Raw genomic sequence first — 13,720 nt, forward strand, 5'->3', positions numbered from 1 at the left:
AAGTCTTTTAAAAAATTGTGGGGAATATATGAAGAGCTTAGAAAAATGTAACTTTGAGGGAAATGTTAAAAAAAAAAAAAAAGAAAGAAAAACAGCTTGTCCCAGAGCACACAATTATTAGTAAGAAGTTGAGCTGGGATTCAAATTTAGGTCATTTGAGTCTTTGACTACAGTAGTGTTCATTTTCCTACCACATTATACATAGAGGAGAAAACTATAAGCCTCTGTTATCACTTAGTTTCAGTAAGTGATTAGCATCACTCTCGATAATATCTCTTAACATCCACACTATGGTAAACTATACTTATTTGGCACTGCATTCTAGGTCAAATGCTGGTATTAACTTTGTGGCACTGTATCAACATTCCTGTTTACAGAATTGAAATAAATTATTTCAGCTATGTTTTCTACAACCCCGGACGACTGGTAACACAGTAAGATAATTCAGAACAAACATATTAAGATGAAACTGTCAGAACCTGCATTGCATTTACCTGGCAAGAACACACTGGCTGATTACCATGTGCAAATGACCATGAATAAATCTCCAGTGGTGAACATCTTAAGAATGATTGAAAAAATTAACAGATGAGGTACAGAGTAAGATGCCAAAATGGTCAATTAACAAGCATCACTCATGCCCATACGGTATTTGTAATAGAGATTGAAAAACTATATAGTTGTAGATGTGATTTGACTTGTTTCTCAACTATCCATTTAACATTGATAAGGCAACTAATGCAATACTAGAATAAAACTTGAACATTAAAATACAAGTACACCAACATTTACCTGTGATACTCTGCATTCTTATACAAGGCTGCCTCTCTTAAAAAATGTATTTTTTTGTAATTGCATGCATTATGTGACTTCTTCACATAAAGTCACATAAAGGTGACTTCTTCATTGACTGGAGATGAACACAGAGAAAAATGCAGTTACTGTCTTCTTTTTATATATAAGCCAACCAAGGCCTAAAGTAGATCTATGCTAGACAAGTCAACAAATAAAGCCAATGTTTACTCCAACTAGTTATTTATTATAAAGCGTATGCTGACCTTCTTATATAGGAGCCTCTCCTATACATAAAAATTTTTTAATAAAGTGTTTGGATTTCTGTTGAGAATATTTTTATCTCTTTGATGCTAACCCCCCTCCTAAAAGTAAATTATTAACCCCCCTCCTAAAACAAAAATCAAATTAAATAGACAAAATCAAATTAAAATAGACATACCCAGTACTTTGGGATAATTAATAAGTTCATACATTCAGAACAAGAAAATTGTTTTTTGTTCCTGAATAGTGAAAAAGAATCCCATAAACACATTAGACTCCAAATCCAGAAAATACTAACTACTGGAGACCAAAAAAAAAAAAAAAAAAAAAAAAAAATCCTTTGGGGGATTTTTACCGAAAATTCCCCCACAGAAAAAGCAAATTCCAATACTCTACTTTGACAATTTGACAATCATCCCCTAAATTACAGGAAAACAATTAATGAATCATTTAAAGGATTAACAGATTTAATTGAATCACCAGCCCCCAAACTTGGGGACAAATAATCTACTCACTTCAATTTCCAGCGTCTGTAGTGTCCTAGCACACCACCCTGTCGTCCCCGTCCTCTCCTGACATGAAATCCTCATGGCACTACCATATCGTGGGAGTGTTAATCTGCGGTTCCGGACCCTTTGCCTGGGTCTGTTATGGATTTGAGAAAGGTTGGTAAAATCGCTGAGATCTAATATATAAGTGGGGTTTGTAATTTATGTGATCGAAAAGGTTTCAGAACGCTAATGAAGAGTCCAGGGAAACCTCGCAGGGCCGGCCCACCACCCCACCAGCACACCCGTGGCCCAGGCACCCACCCCTCCACGACTGTTCAGCACCCTGGGTCGCCTCAGCCCAAACTCCCGCTCCACCCCGCAGGCTCCAGCCGTCCCACGCCCTTGCTCGCTGTCATTTCCCGGCTTCTCCTCGGAGTAAGCAGGAGAGTGGAAGGACCACGGATTGGAGCCGCCTCTGGGAGCAGCCTCAGCAAGGGGGCACGCAGGCGGAAGCTGCTTTTCAGCGCTGGCGGCTTCACAGCGGCCACAGCCATCCCAGAGCCGCCTGACTGCTGAGGCTTTCTCCTGGCTGGATCTTCGTTGAGAGAGCCTTTCCTCACCGCCAGGGCCTCGGGACACAATACGATTCCATGCTGGACTAATTTTTACCAAAGTGGTAGTAAGCACGCAGTTCGGCATGGGGCGCGCGACTGGGGAATCAAGCTGACCCTGAGCATAAGCAGCGTCTGCCAACCATAGATAGCAGCTGCACGCTGGCAAGTGACTGAGAAAGGGCTCTCAGAAATTAAAGACTAGAGAGGTACTCTATTTCAACACACTTAGAAACCAAACAAAATGACAAAAACACAACTGCGCAAACTGGGTAAGTAAGTGTAGTGTCATGGGAAGGGCGGTAAGAGAAAACTTCTGACCAGTGCTGCGGCTCTACACAGAAATGTTATCCATGCTTTAAAAAAAAAAAAAAAAAAAAAATCAGAAAAACCATACCTCCTCTACTCCAAGAACCTAGGGACAGATGGAGTACCTAGTGGAATTCCTAAGTGAAATCAGGACCTTTCCTCATCCTTATTTGCTACTACATCGTCATTATTCCCAAACCTTCACACGATCCTGTATATTCCACATTTTGAGCTTCCTACTTTGGCTTAGGCCAGAAACTCTGGCTCATTAAAAATGCATAAGCCTCTAGGAAAGGAAAGCTAAGCTTTATTACTCACATTTCAACCTATGCCTTCTCTTGAGAGCAGACCTTGATATAGTTAGAGACTGAAGAGCACTTAGACTCCAGGCTCCAGGGTGCAGGCACAGAATGCTAAGTGAGTAAAGCTAGCATTCAAAAAACATGCAACTGGAGCACCTGGGTGGCTCAGTTAAGGTGATTAAGCCTCTGCCTTCAGCTCAAGTCATGATCCCAGGGTCCTGGTATCGAGCCCCACATCAGATTCTCTGCTCAGTGGGGGGCCTGCTTCCCTCTCTCTCTCTCTGCCTGCTTCTCTGCCTATTTGTGATCTGTCAAATAAAATCTTTAAAAAATGCAACTTATAAATTGATAAGGACCCAAGATTTCTGATGCCAAGCAACAGAAAAACAAATGCTCAATGTAAGAAAAATTATTTTTAGGTTAAATTCCTAAGTGAAGCAAAAAATTCACTATTAAGCAATATTTTGAATAACTGAAGAAATAAACATAGCCCTTGGAAATAATTGCTAAAAAAAAAAATCACAGAATTTTAAAAAAAGCAAAAATTCTACCAGAACATAACAGATGAAAAAAAAAAAAAAAAAGCTATGAGATGTAGAAAGAATGAAGAAAACTTAGGAAAATTAATCAAAGAAACACTTCCAGGACCAGAAAAGAACTGTCTGCTAAAATACCAAGTACCAGTCAGAATTTAAAAGCCCACTCAAAATTTAAAAGCACCAACATCTTTTGGGATCGATATAATAACACTGAACCTAGAAAGGTAATAATAAGGTGGCAAGAGCATGCTTCCTCTCCTGGGGCCAAAAAATACAAACTACAGGGTAAACAAATTGCTCAAAAAGAGTATGATGCAAGTTTAAAACAAACAGGTATGTGGAATGTTTTTTTTTTTTTTTAAGATTTTGTTTATTTACTTGGCAGAGAGATCACAAGTAGGCAGAGAGGCAGGCAGAGAGAGAGAGAGGGAAGCAGGCTCCCTGCTGAGCAGAGAACCCGATGCGGGACTCGATCTCAGGACCCTGAGATCATGACCTGAGCTGAAGGCAGCGGCTTAACCCACTGAGCCACCCAGGTGCCCCATGTGGAATGGTTTTGATCAATTTTCATTTCACTGGAACATTAATAATCTTCCCTGGAAAAACAGATAATTGGAAAAATAAGTTAAAAAAAAGGAAATCAGACTGTGTTAATTGGTCCATTCAGGAAACAATATTTATGTAATGTAAACCCTGCCTGATGTCCAATTTCAGAATCAACCTATAAATAAAAGAAGATAGACTTTATGGTTATGGAATAGAGTGGATGTTTTCACTCCGGAAATGTAAATGTATGGTTTATAGATAATATAATGTAAAAAGCCGTAAAAGAGAAGAGAAAGAAAGCCTTTATCATTACTTCATAAATTATGTGCTTAGTCTCTCAAAGTTACCAAGAAAGTGAGAGTGACGTAAGTTAAATCTTTACCTATTATAGGGAAAACCAAGAGAAATCTTGGTGAGACAAAAATAAAACACACAGGGACGCCTGGGTGGCGCAGTTGGTTAAACGACTGCCTCCGGCTCAGGGCGTGATCCTGGAGTCCCGGGATCGAGTCCCACATCAGGCTCCCAGCTCCATGAGGAGTCTGCTTCGCTCTCTGACCTTCTCCTCGCTCATTCTCTCTCTCACTGTCTCTCTCAAATAAATAAAATAAAATCTTAAAAAAAAAAAAATAAAACACACAATACCAACTACTAGAAATGGTGAAAGGCTGTTCAATATGGGATGTGAAATAGCAATTAAGAAAGGGAGACGCAGGAGAATACTGCTTCCTATTATAAACTCTTCTGTGGCATTTTCTAATCATACATGTACCTGTTACTTTGATATTTTTTAAAGAAATCATTCAAATGTATACCTAGAAATGCAGAAAGTAAGTGAACATAGGAACAGTTTGATTTGTAATGATAGTGGAATTAGGTACAATATTCTTTCCCTTTTTATATTTGAGTCAGTAATACTGTTATGGTAATATTACAAATCATGCAAATTCAAAAAACTTTTAAAGGCAATTAGGCCAGCTATGACCAAAAAACTCTTTAAAGAAATGGGAATGGGGGGGAGCAGAGGGAACAAATGGTCTGTAAATGCTCTTTGTAAACAAAACAAAATGGAGGAGAAAATTAAGACACGCAGGTATTCTGCAAGTAATGACCCAAACACTTTCCTTCATTTACCCTTCCCCAGAAATGACATTACAGAATATAAGTTAAATATTTCCCTATTTTCATTACTTGAACTTCCCTTTTTTCAGCTTTCTGTTCTTTGTCCATTCTTCTACTGGTATTCCTACATAACCACATATAAAGAACTATACATTGATAATCCATTGTAGTCACAGTAATATTTTTCCTTGTCTGTTGTTTACTCTTTATATAAGCAACTAATCCTTTTGTGCTCAAATCTATTGTTTCATGATTTCTGACCTCTGAGTTATAAGTTATATGATCCCCAATTCAAAGGTTTCATATTTAACTATATTTTTTTGTAGCTTTTAATTTTTATATTGGAATAGATTGTGAATATGGCATGGGGCACACATCTAGTCCTAACAACATATGTTGAACAGACCTTCTCTTTTCCTAAGTGATGTCTCATTTATTAACCAAATTCACATAACAAGATTTATGTTGGGGACACGCTGCTTTGCATTTCTTGGGTTAACAATAACAAACATTCATAATTGATCATTTTTTATCTAATATTTACAACTCACTTGTTTCATGTCAATATTTTGGTTCATTTATTTAATGATTTATTAAGAATTACTTAAACTTCGTATGTCTAGAATGTTAAGCTATATACTGGTAAATGAAAAAAGGATTCTCTCATTAGTCTTAAAATATCAATTATGGGGGCACCTGGGTGGCTCAGTGGGTTAAGCCTCTGCCTTGGCCTCAGGTCATGATCTCAGGGTCCTGGGATTGAGCCCCGCATCGGGCTCTCTGCTTAGCGGCAAGCCTGCTTCTCTCTCTCTCTCTCTCTCTCTGCCTCTCTGCCTACTTGTGATCTTTGTCAAGTAAATAAATAAAATCTTAAAAAATATATATATATTAATTATGGCAAGAGTGAACAGTATTGTGTTTTGTTGACAGTTTGAGCTGAAGAGTGATTTTCACCATTACGTCTCTGTATCAATGTCTATTTTATATAAATATTTAAATTGTTCACTTCATTGGTTTTACAAGACTCAAAATTTCAAAATATGGGAGAACTATGATATGCCAATAAAGAAAAATTAAAAGTGCTCTTGGAAAACTAAGGGGGAAATGTGTTTCATCCTTTATTTTCAAGGAAAGTCTGTATAGAATAAAAACAAACATTTGTTATGTCTTTGAGTACAGAGCTCACATTGCATTTAACCATTTTCATCACATACCTAATGATCTGAAATCAAAATCACCTTAAAAGGCTTATGTCTTTCACTGTCTGCTACATGAAAATCATGTTACCATGTTTCAGTGACATACTATTGCTTTAAAGTCTCCTTTTAAGTAAAAAATGAGACTCAATAATTTCTAAACAAAAGCTTATCATAAATCCTACTGCCTATTATAGGATCAACAAACACCATACTCAGATTAAGCCTTTAGACATGAAACATGTCTAAAACCCCTGAAGAATACACTAGAAATAAGCAAGACATTTAGAATGCTTTAATCTTTCCAGTTAACACCATTTGTATCAGTAACTGCAATGTTGTAATTTTTAGCATTTCACACAACTAGTCAGTAAGAATTTTTTTTTTAAGGGTGGGAGTAAGAACAGAAGGACAGAAGATACGAGAGTGTCAGGTTTCACACTTCTGTTAAAAACTCAAAAATGAAAACTATTTTCTTCTCTGCATCAAAACTATACCACAAACTTGACGGATGTTTTAGCTTTAATCCCATGACTCATCGTCTACTGGGTTGGGAGCTTGTGAAGAAGAAAACCCTGCTGTGTTCAAAGTGCTCTTGCCCTGGTAATTCTTTAAAAAGAAAGAAAGAAAGAAACATTTAATTTTATATCATTTCTAAAGTTACATTGCCCAGACTGCGAAAGGGGACTCATGCCTCCCACCATCTATTCCCCAAATATATAATAAAAGACTTGATTTTAACTAAATTTAATCCATTTGGGGAAAAAAGGCCCATATCAACTTAGGAAGTCTAAATTGCACAAAATATTCCAAGAAAAAGCTTTCTTAAACCAGTATTTGGCAAGTAGAAAAACTGAAAGCTTAAAAAGCATAAATATTTAATAATTAGTATGCTCAATGCGTCTGACTAAAAGTGGTGCTGCCTTTAAAATGACACGTCAAAAAAGGACATGAATTCATTATCTCTAGTATTTTGCCTTACTTAATAACACCATCAGAATTCTAAAAACAAAGAATTCTTATAGAAGGTTTAGAAGAATCCAAATTAGAATTTTAAATGCTAGCAAATTTGGGAAAGGAGGATGTTTGAGCATAAATATTATTAATTCCGCACTTTTAGGATCAAAAATACATACATACATAAAATTTCAAGAAATATTAATCTAGATATGAAAAAAATGGTTTAGATAATTATTGAATGTTATAGTTACTTCACATCATTAACCACAACATTCACAAAGAGTAACTGGAACCCAGGTTTGGAATTTTTCCCCTCAACCAACCTTTCTAGTGTCAACTGATGCAAACACATTTCCTCTTGCGCTACTACCACTGAAGCCAGGAACATACGTACTAAAGGCAATTTCTTCCAACCATGCAGGAACATCCTGTTGGGCCTTTAAAAAAGACATTAATTTCATATACAACATGCATCAAGTCTTAAAGGTTGGAACAGTTTACTTATCCTGAATTTACATATATATCTAATGTCTACTTTCAGTGTTAAGGTATGATTACTATCCATTCAGTTTAAACATTCAAAACTTACATCTGACAGTACTTTCACTAAAGGCTGTGCCAAATGGTTATCTGAATCAGGATCAAAAAAGGAAATAGCTTGGCCAGTATTTCCACAACGACCAGTACGTCCAATTCGGTGTACATATTCATCAATGGTAGAAGGAAGATCAAAATTGATAACATGTTGAACATTTTCAATATCCAGCCCCCTGGCAGCTACTGAAGTAGCAACAAGAACTGGACACTTTCCACAGCGAAAATCTCCAAGAGCTTGCTCTCTCTCTCTCTGTTCTCGGTCACTAAAAATAAAAGCAAGCATGTGTTAGGACAGTTTTTAAGAAAATTATTACAGTGAATGATAAAGCTCAACATATATATTTATTTTTAATACTAGTAAAAATAGAAGCATTTAATATTACTCTCTACTTCTTACATACCAGGTATTACACTAATTCTGTTCAAGCCATCATTTCATTTAATTCTCACAGTAATACTTTGAAGTGGAACAGTTATCTTCATTTGCACATGGAAGGTAATGAGTAGTATGTACATGGAGTAAAAACACAAACTTAAGTATGACGAACATCAAATCTCAGCTATTAACAATCTCTTTCTAGTCTTGACAAATAATATATAACTATTTCAGAATATCAAAGAAGTTTTTTAATTATAATCTCAGATTTCTGTATATTCACTGATTAATATCTAAAGATACACTAGTAAAGCACCAATAAAGTTGTATTAATATGACATTTTTATGCAAGTCAATAAAAAGACGTCTAACATGAGAAAGAGTGAATTCTGAAGAAAAACTTAGATCTAAGGATCAGAGAGCCTGAAGGAAGCTCTCTTGAAGAATTAGCATTCCTCATGATGAGGAGTCTAAGACCTTTAATGTCCACTCCATCACCCAGTTGTTACAAAAACTTAAAATGAAAGTAACTGTTTATTTTTTTATTATTTTTTTAAAGATTTTTATTTATTTATTTGACAGACAGAGATCACAAGTAGGCAGAGAGGCAGGCAGAGAGAGAGAGAAGAGGAAGCAGGCTCCCTGCTGAGCCGAGAGCCCGACACGGGCCTCAATCCCAGGACCCGAGACCATGACCGAGCCGAAGGCAGAGGCCTTAACCCACTGAGCCACCCAGGCACCCGAAAAGTTTAGATCTTGAGAATTCTGAATCCTAATCTTAGGATTATATGATGTTAGTTATATACATTAATGTTTCTTAACAAATGACAAATACAAGTGTCACCTCCCTACTATGAAATCATATTAATCTACTCACCCATGAATACTTGTTGTTGATATTTTTTCTTGACAAAGAAAAGTAGCAATAAAATCTGCTTTTTTCTTAGTCTCAACAAAAACCATAGTTCTTTCATCACCTATAAGACAATGAAACAGTGATTAACATTCAAACTACAAAATTAGGGCAAGGGAAAAAGGCAGAGTTATTAGTAGGAAATAGTCTCACCCACCACTGTATCCCCAAGATCAAGACCAGGCCTGGCAGGTAATAGAAACTCAAATATTTCCTGAATGAATTAATATCAAAGTTAAAGAATTAAGGACTATTTTTTCGATTTTAGAGACCAAAAAAAAAAAAATAATAATAGCTTACCCACTGTCCTCCCAGGCCAACATCAAGGTAGACACTTAGAGCAAGATAAATGATATCTACCTGCCAACTCTTAGCAATTCATTTCAGGATCTTCATTTCCCTCTCTAGTTAAATAAATGCCTTTGTTTCCTACCTCCCAAGGTAATTCAATCATTCATTCTGCTTTGATTGCCCTAAGGATTTATAAGGCATCCAACACAAGATTGACAAATACTACAATATTCCATGTTCCAACATTCTCTCTTAATTCAAACCCCTTTATTCCCAAAATTTCATATATCAAGAAAATTAATAAACTTTATCCTAGGGTCTTATGAATCAAAAATATTTATTGGTTAGCTGAAAGTACTTAAGTGGTAGAAACTCAATCATAACCCAGAGATCTTTTTACCTATTATAAAGAGAATAATTTATAGTAATGGAAAGAAGATTGTATGACTGTCCATAATTCCTCTCCTCCATTTCCCTATTAGTTGGCTTCATTTATTCAACAAATATTTAGTTCCTAAGAGACGCCAGTCACTGTTCTAGGTGCTGGAAACACTGCAATAAAATGAAGTCCCTGCTTTCACTGTGGAGAGGCAAATAATAAGCAAATATTATGCATTAAGTTCTAAAAAGGAAAAAAGAAAAACACAAGGATAGTCTCAAGAGGGTTACTTCAAATGTACCCTAATTAGATGACATCTGAGTAGAAATAAGAATAAAACAATACAGTGAAGTTCTCAGATAACTGGAAAAGCATAGTACAAGGCAAAGGGAAGGACAAATATAAACACTCCTGAGTTATGGGTGTTCCTGGTGTGCTAAAAAGAAAAAAAAAAAAACAATCAGAAAAGAGGCACAAAGGCCTTGAAGCAGAAGTGTGCCTGGTGCATGTAAGGAACAGTAATGAACGTCTGGGTGGAGTAGGGTGAGCATGAGAGCGGCAGAACATGAAGACAGAGAGGTAATGGTGGTCAAGTCATGGGAAGGACACTGGAAGAAATTTTTGTGAGAAGGGAAGCCCCTGGTTTTGAACAAAGAAGTAACAAGATCTAATCTTTGTTTTATCTGAGGAGCTAATAGATGCTGAATATATTTTGATGGTAGAAGCAAAATTATTTTGCAACAGACAAGAAATAGAGAAAAATGAAGAATGACTCCAAGACTTTGTATCTGAACAACTGGAAAAATGGAACATTAACTAAGAGACCTGCAAGAAAAAAAGGCTCAGAGGAAGTATTTCATTAAGTTTCAGGTCTACTAACCAAGCAGAAAAATCAAAATGGCAACTGATTCCCACAGTAATAAGTCAGTTAAACCTTAGTCATTTTTAAAACTAAAAACAAAGAATTCATTTTTGGTGGAGTAAACACAGTTTGATGTAAAGATATGTTATTAGGACTTTTTACTTCTTAAAACAAAAAATATATATTTCACCCAGAATAGTTTTTTGTCAAATACTGTTTAAATCTCAAATCCTTCCTATTTTTAATCTTTATGAAAAAAGGACTATAATTGCTACATAATTATATAGGAAATTGCTACATAATTTACACAGGAAATTGAATCATAAAACCTTTTTATAAAAGAAAGCTTTAAAGACAAAGCAGTAAAAACACAGATTTAAAAAACTTAACGCCAATTTTTAAAATAATTTAAAAAAATTAGTCATTTAAAAAAATCAAAATCATGAAAAAAAATTATATCAATTTAAGGTACCTATGTTTCGTAGAATTTCAACAAGTTTTTCTCTTTTGGAGTACTGGCCAACTTGGAGAATGGTCTGCTGAACATCTCTACATGCTCCACCCACTTGTCCAACAGCAACAAACAAATAATTCGACTTTAAAAACTCCCCAGCCAACCTTCAAAGACAAAAGATTATTCCTTAACTTATCCTCTTCCATTAATACTCATTATATGCACTGAATTTCTGCAAGTGTTACTTCAATATTAGACTGTAACAACTCTAATAAGGTAAGTAACTATGTCATCCAAGTACTAATTCCAAAGATCAGTATAAAATGTTAAGATTTTATTAACAACTGTTAGTGAAAAAGTTTGTGTCAAATTATGGATACAGGAAGTTCAAGTGATGTGGAGGTCATGTAAAATTATGTAAAATGTGTATGTTATATAATAAAAATTATGCTTAAATATCAGACTGCAATAAGCAGGAATTTTTGTTAAAAGCTGAAATACATGCCTAGGGCAAAAACTCTGTTCTTCACAAATACTTTTATGTATATTATTGCTAGGAGTTATTTTCTGATAATATTATTTGTTAAATTACTATATTTTCAACAATTATGAGCAAACCAGATCTTAGGTCAGTGTTTTTCATGTCAAAACACATACCAAAAATGGTTAACACTTACAGAGCACAACTGAGTAAAAAAAAATCAGACAAGAGGTGAAGGGTCTAGGGGCTGATGCTCACCCCAAGGGTTGAGGGTATCAGCATGTTGACACACACATAACTCACTGACAGCGCACAATTAAGGTCTGCTTTAGATCATCCAGAAACATAGGGAGCAGAGAAAGGGAACTGCCAATCAAAGAGCTGAGCTTTCGGGGATTAAGGAGGAGGTCCAAATCTATCATCAGTCCTCCTCTCTCCCATTTAGCAGTCCTTACTTTCTACCTGCCTCCTAAAATACCATGAAAATAGTTCAAACTTAGCATTTCCAGAATTTTAATAAATCATTGCTGTTTCTTTCTCCTCACCTGCCCTTACAATAAAAGAAAAAGAAAAGCTTCATTTTGAATCCCTCCTGCCAGAATCGAGCCCCTCTCAACCACAAATTTCAAAACCACCTCAAATTCTTTATTATCCATCATCCTTTTCATTTGCTAAAACATTTAGTGAGTGTTAGGCACACATGGTGCAAGATACTGGGAGTACAAAGATGGATATAATGTTCTCTGCCATTGAGATGTTCACATCAGTAAGATAAACATATAAAAAATAATTACTATATTTTTAGGTAGTTAACATTTTAATATTTGTATAATCACATATTAAACACTAATATTTAATATATTTAATATAATATTCTAATTTTAATAATTAACATCTACTGAATACTTTGCATATTTCAAAAAATGTGCAAAGTGTCTAAAACAGTTTCACAAGTACAATGGCGGGAAATAGATGATATGATGTGTTTTTGGAAGAGCTTTCAAGTTGAAGCCAATAGGAAATAGTTTTAGTAGACAAGAAATACATGATTTCAAGCAATAAGTAGCAGGTGAAGCAAAGATTACATCATGTGCAGAGTCTGGAAGATGATTAGTCAGTCTGTGAAGATGGGAAGACATGAAAGGGTTTATTTATACATTTTTTTGTTTTCTTTTCTTTTTTTTTTCTTTTATTATGTTATGTTAGTCACCATACAGTACACATCATTAGTTTTTTTTTTTTTTAAAGATTTTATGTATTTATTTGACAGAGAGAAATCACAAGTAGATGGAGAGGCAGGCAGAAAAAGAGAGGGAAGCAGGCTCCCCGCTGAGCAGAGAGCCCAATGCGGGACTCGATCCCAGGACCCTGAGATCATGACTTGAGCCGAAGGCAACGGCTTAACCCACTGAGCCACCCAGGCACCCCACATCATTAGTTTTTGATGCAGTGTTCCATGATTCACTGTTTACATATAACACCCAGTGCTCCATGCAATATGTGCCCTCCTTAATACTCATCACTTGGTTAACACATCCCCCCACTCCCCTCCACTCTAAAACCCTCAGTTTGTTTCTTGAAGTCCACAGTCTCTCAAGGTTCATCTCCCTCTCTGATTGGGAGGGTTTATTTTGAATAAATGTCTAAAAAAACCCAGACTTTATTTTGAAATCATTACTAACATAAAATTGAGATTAGAGTCGGGAGAAATGTTAGAAAGCCACTACCAACGAGAAGGAAACTGAAAAGGACTTAAAGTGGGAAACAGAGAAGAAACTAACAGATTTGAAATATTCTAGAGATAACTACCAAAATGAGTATTTTTGAAAGGAGAAAGTTAAAATTGTATGAGGGAAGAATCAATAGGATTCAAAGGATTTTGGTTTAGAAAGACTATGCTGCCAATAAGGAAAACTGGATAGGAAGGAGGGTACTGAAGAATAGCTTCCATTTTGGACATAATGAACATTAGTTACTAGTAAATATTTTAAAAAGAAGTACTCTTTTTTTTTTCAAAGATTTTATTTATTTATTTGAGAGAGCATGAGCAGGAGGTGAGAGAGTGAAGCATGAGAGGGAGAAGCAGATACCTTGCTGAGCAGGGAGCCTGATGTGGGACTGGATCCCAGGACCCTGAGATCATGACCTAATCTGAAGGCAGACACTTAACTGACTGAGCCACCCAGGTGCCCTAAAGAAGATATTCTAAAAAGTTAAAACCTCAAGTCTGGAACT

The 13,720-nt window shown here is 35.8% G+C and overlaps 2 protein-coding genes across 2 annotated transcripts in view; both read right to left on the minus strand.

Annotated features, from left to right (window-relative positions):
• Window positions 1–2,683, minus strand: part of IL31RA (interleukin 31 receptor A) — an 88,080-nt gene extending 85,397 nt beyond the window's left edge. Inside the window, exon 1 of the mRNA XM_044224650.1 lies at window positions 1,869–2,683. Within this exon, the coding sequence (XP_044080585.1) occupies window positions 1,869–2,246 (378 nt within the window). The 5' untranslated portion in view covers window positions 2,247–2,683. The remainder of the gene's footprint in view (window positions 1–1,868) is intronic.
• Window positions 2,684–6,694: 4,011 nt separating this feature from the next.
• Window positions 6,695–13,720, minus strand: part of DDX4 (DEAD-box helicase 4) — a 73,591-nt gene continuing 66,565 nt past the window's right edge. The window contains exons 18-22 of the mRNA XM_044240780.1: window positions 11,023–11,168; window positions 8,983–9,082; window positions 7,722–7,992; window positions 7,456–7,569; window positions 6,695–6,772 (exon numbers count right to left, since the gene is read on the minus strand). Of these exons, the coding sequence (XP_044096715.1) occupies window positions 6,695–6,772; window positions 7,456–7,569; window positions 7,722–7,992; window positions 8,983–9,082; window positions 11,023–11,168 (709 nt within the window). The remainder of the gene's footprint in view (window positions 6,773–7,455; window positions 7,570–7,721; window positions 7,993–8,982; window positions 9,083–11,022; window positions 11,169–13,720) is intronic.

This window comes from Neovison vison, chromosome 1 (assembly GCF_020171115.1).
Source record: "Neovison vison isolate M4711 chromosome 1, ASM_NN_V1, whole genome shotgun sequence".
In the NCBI taxonomy this organism is placed as follows: Eukaryota; Metazoa; Chordata; class Mammalia; order Carnivora; family Mustelidae; genus Neogale; species Neogale vison.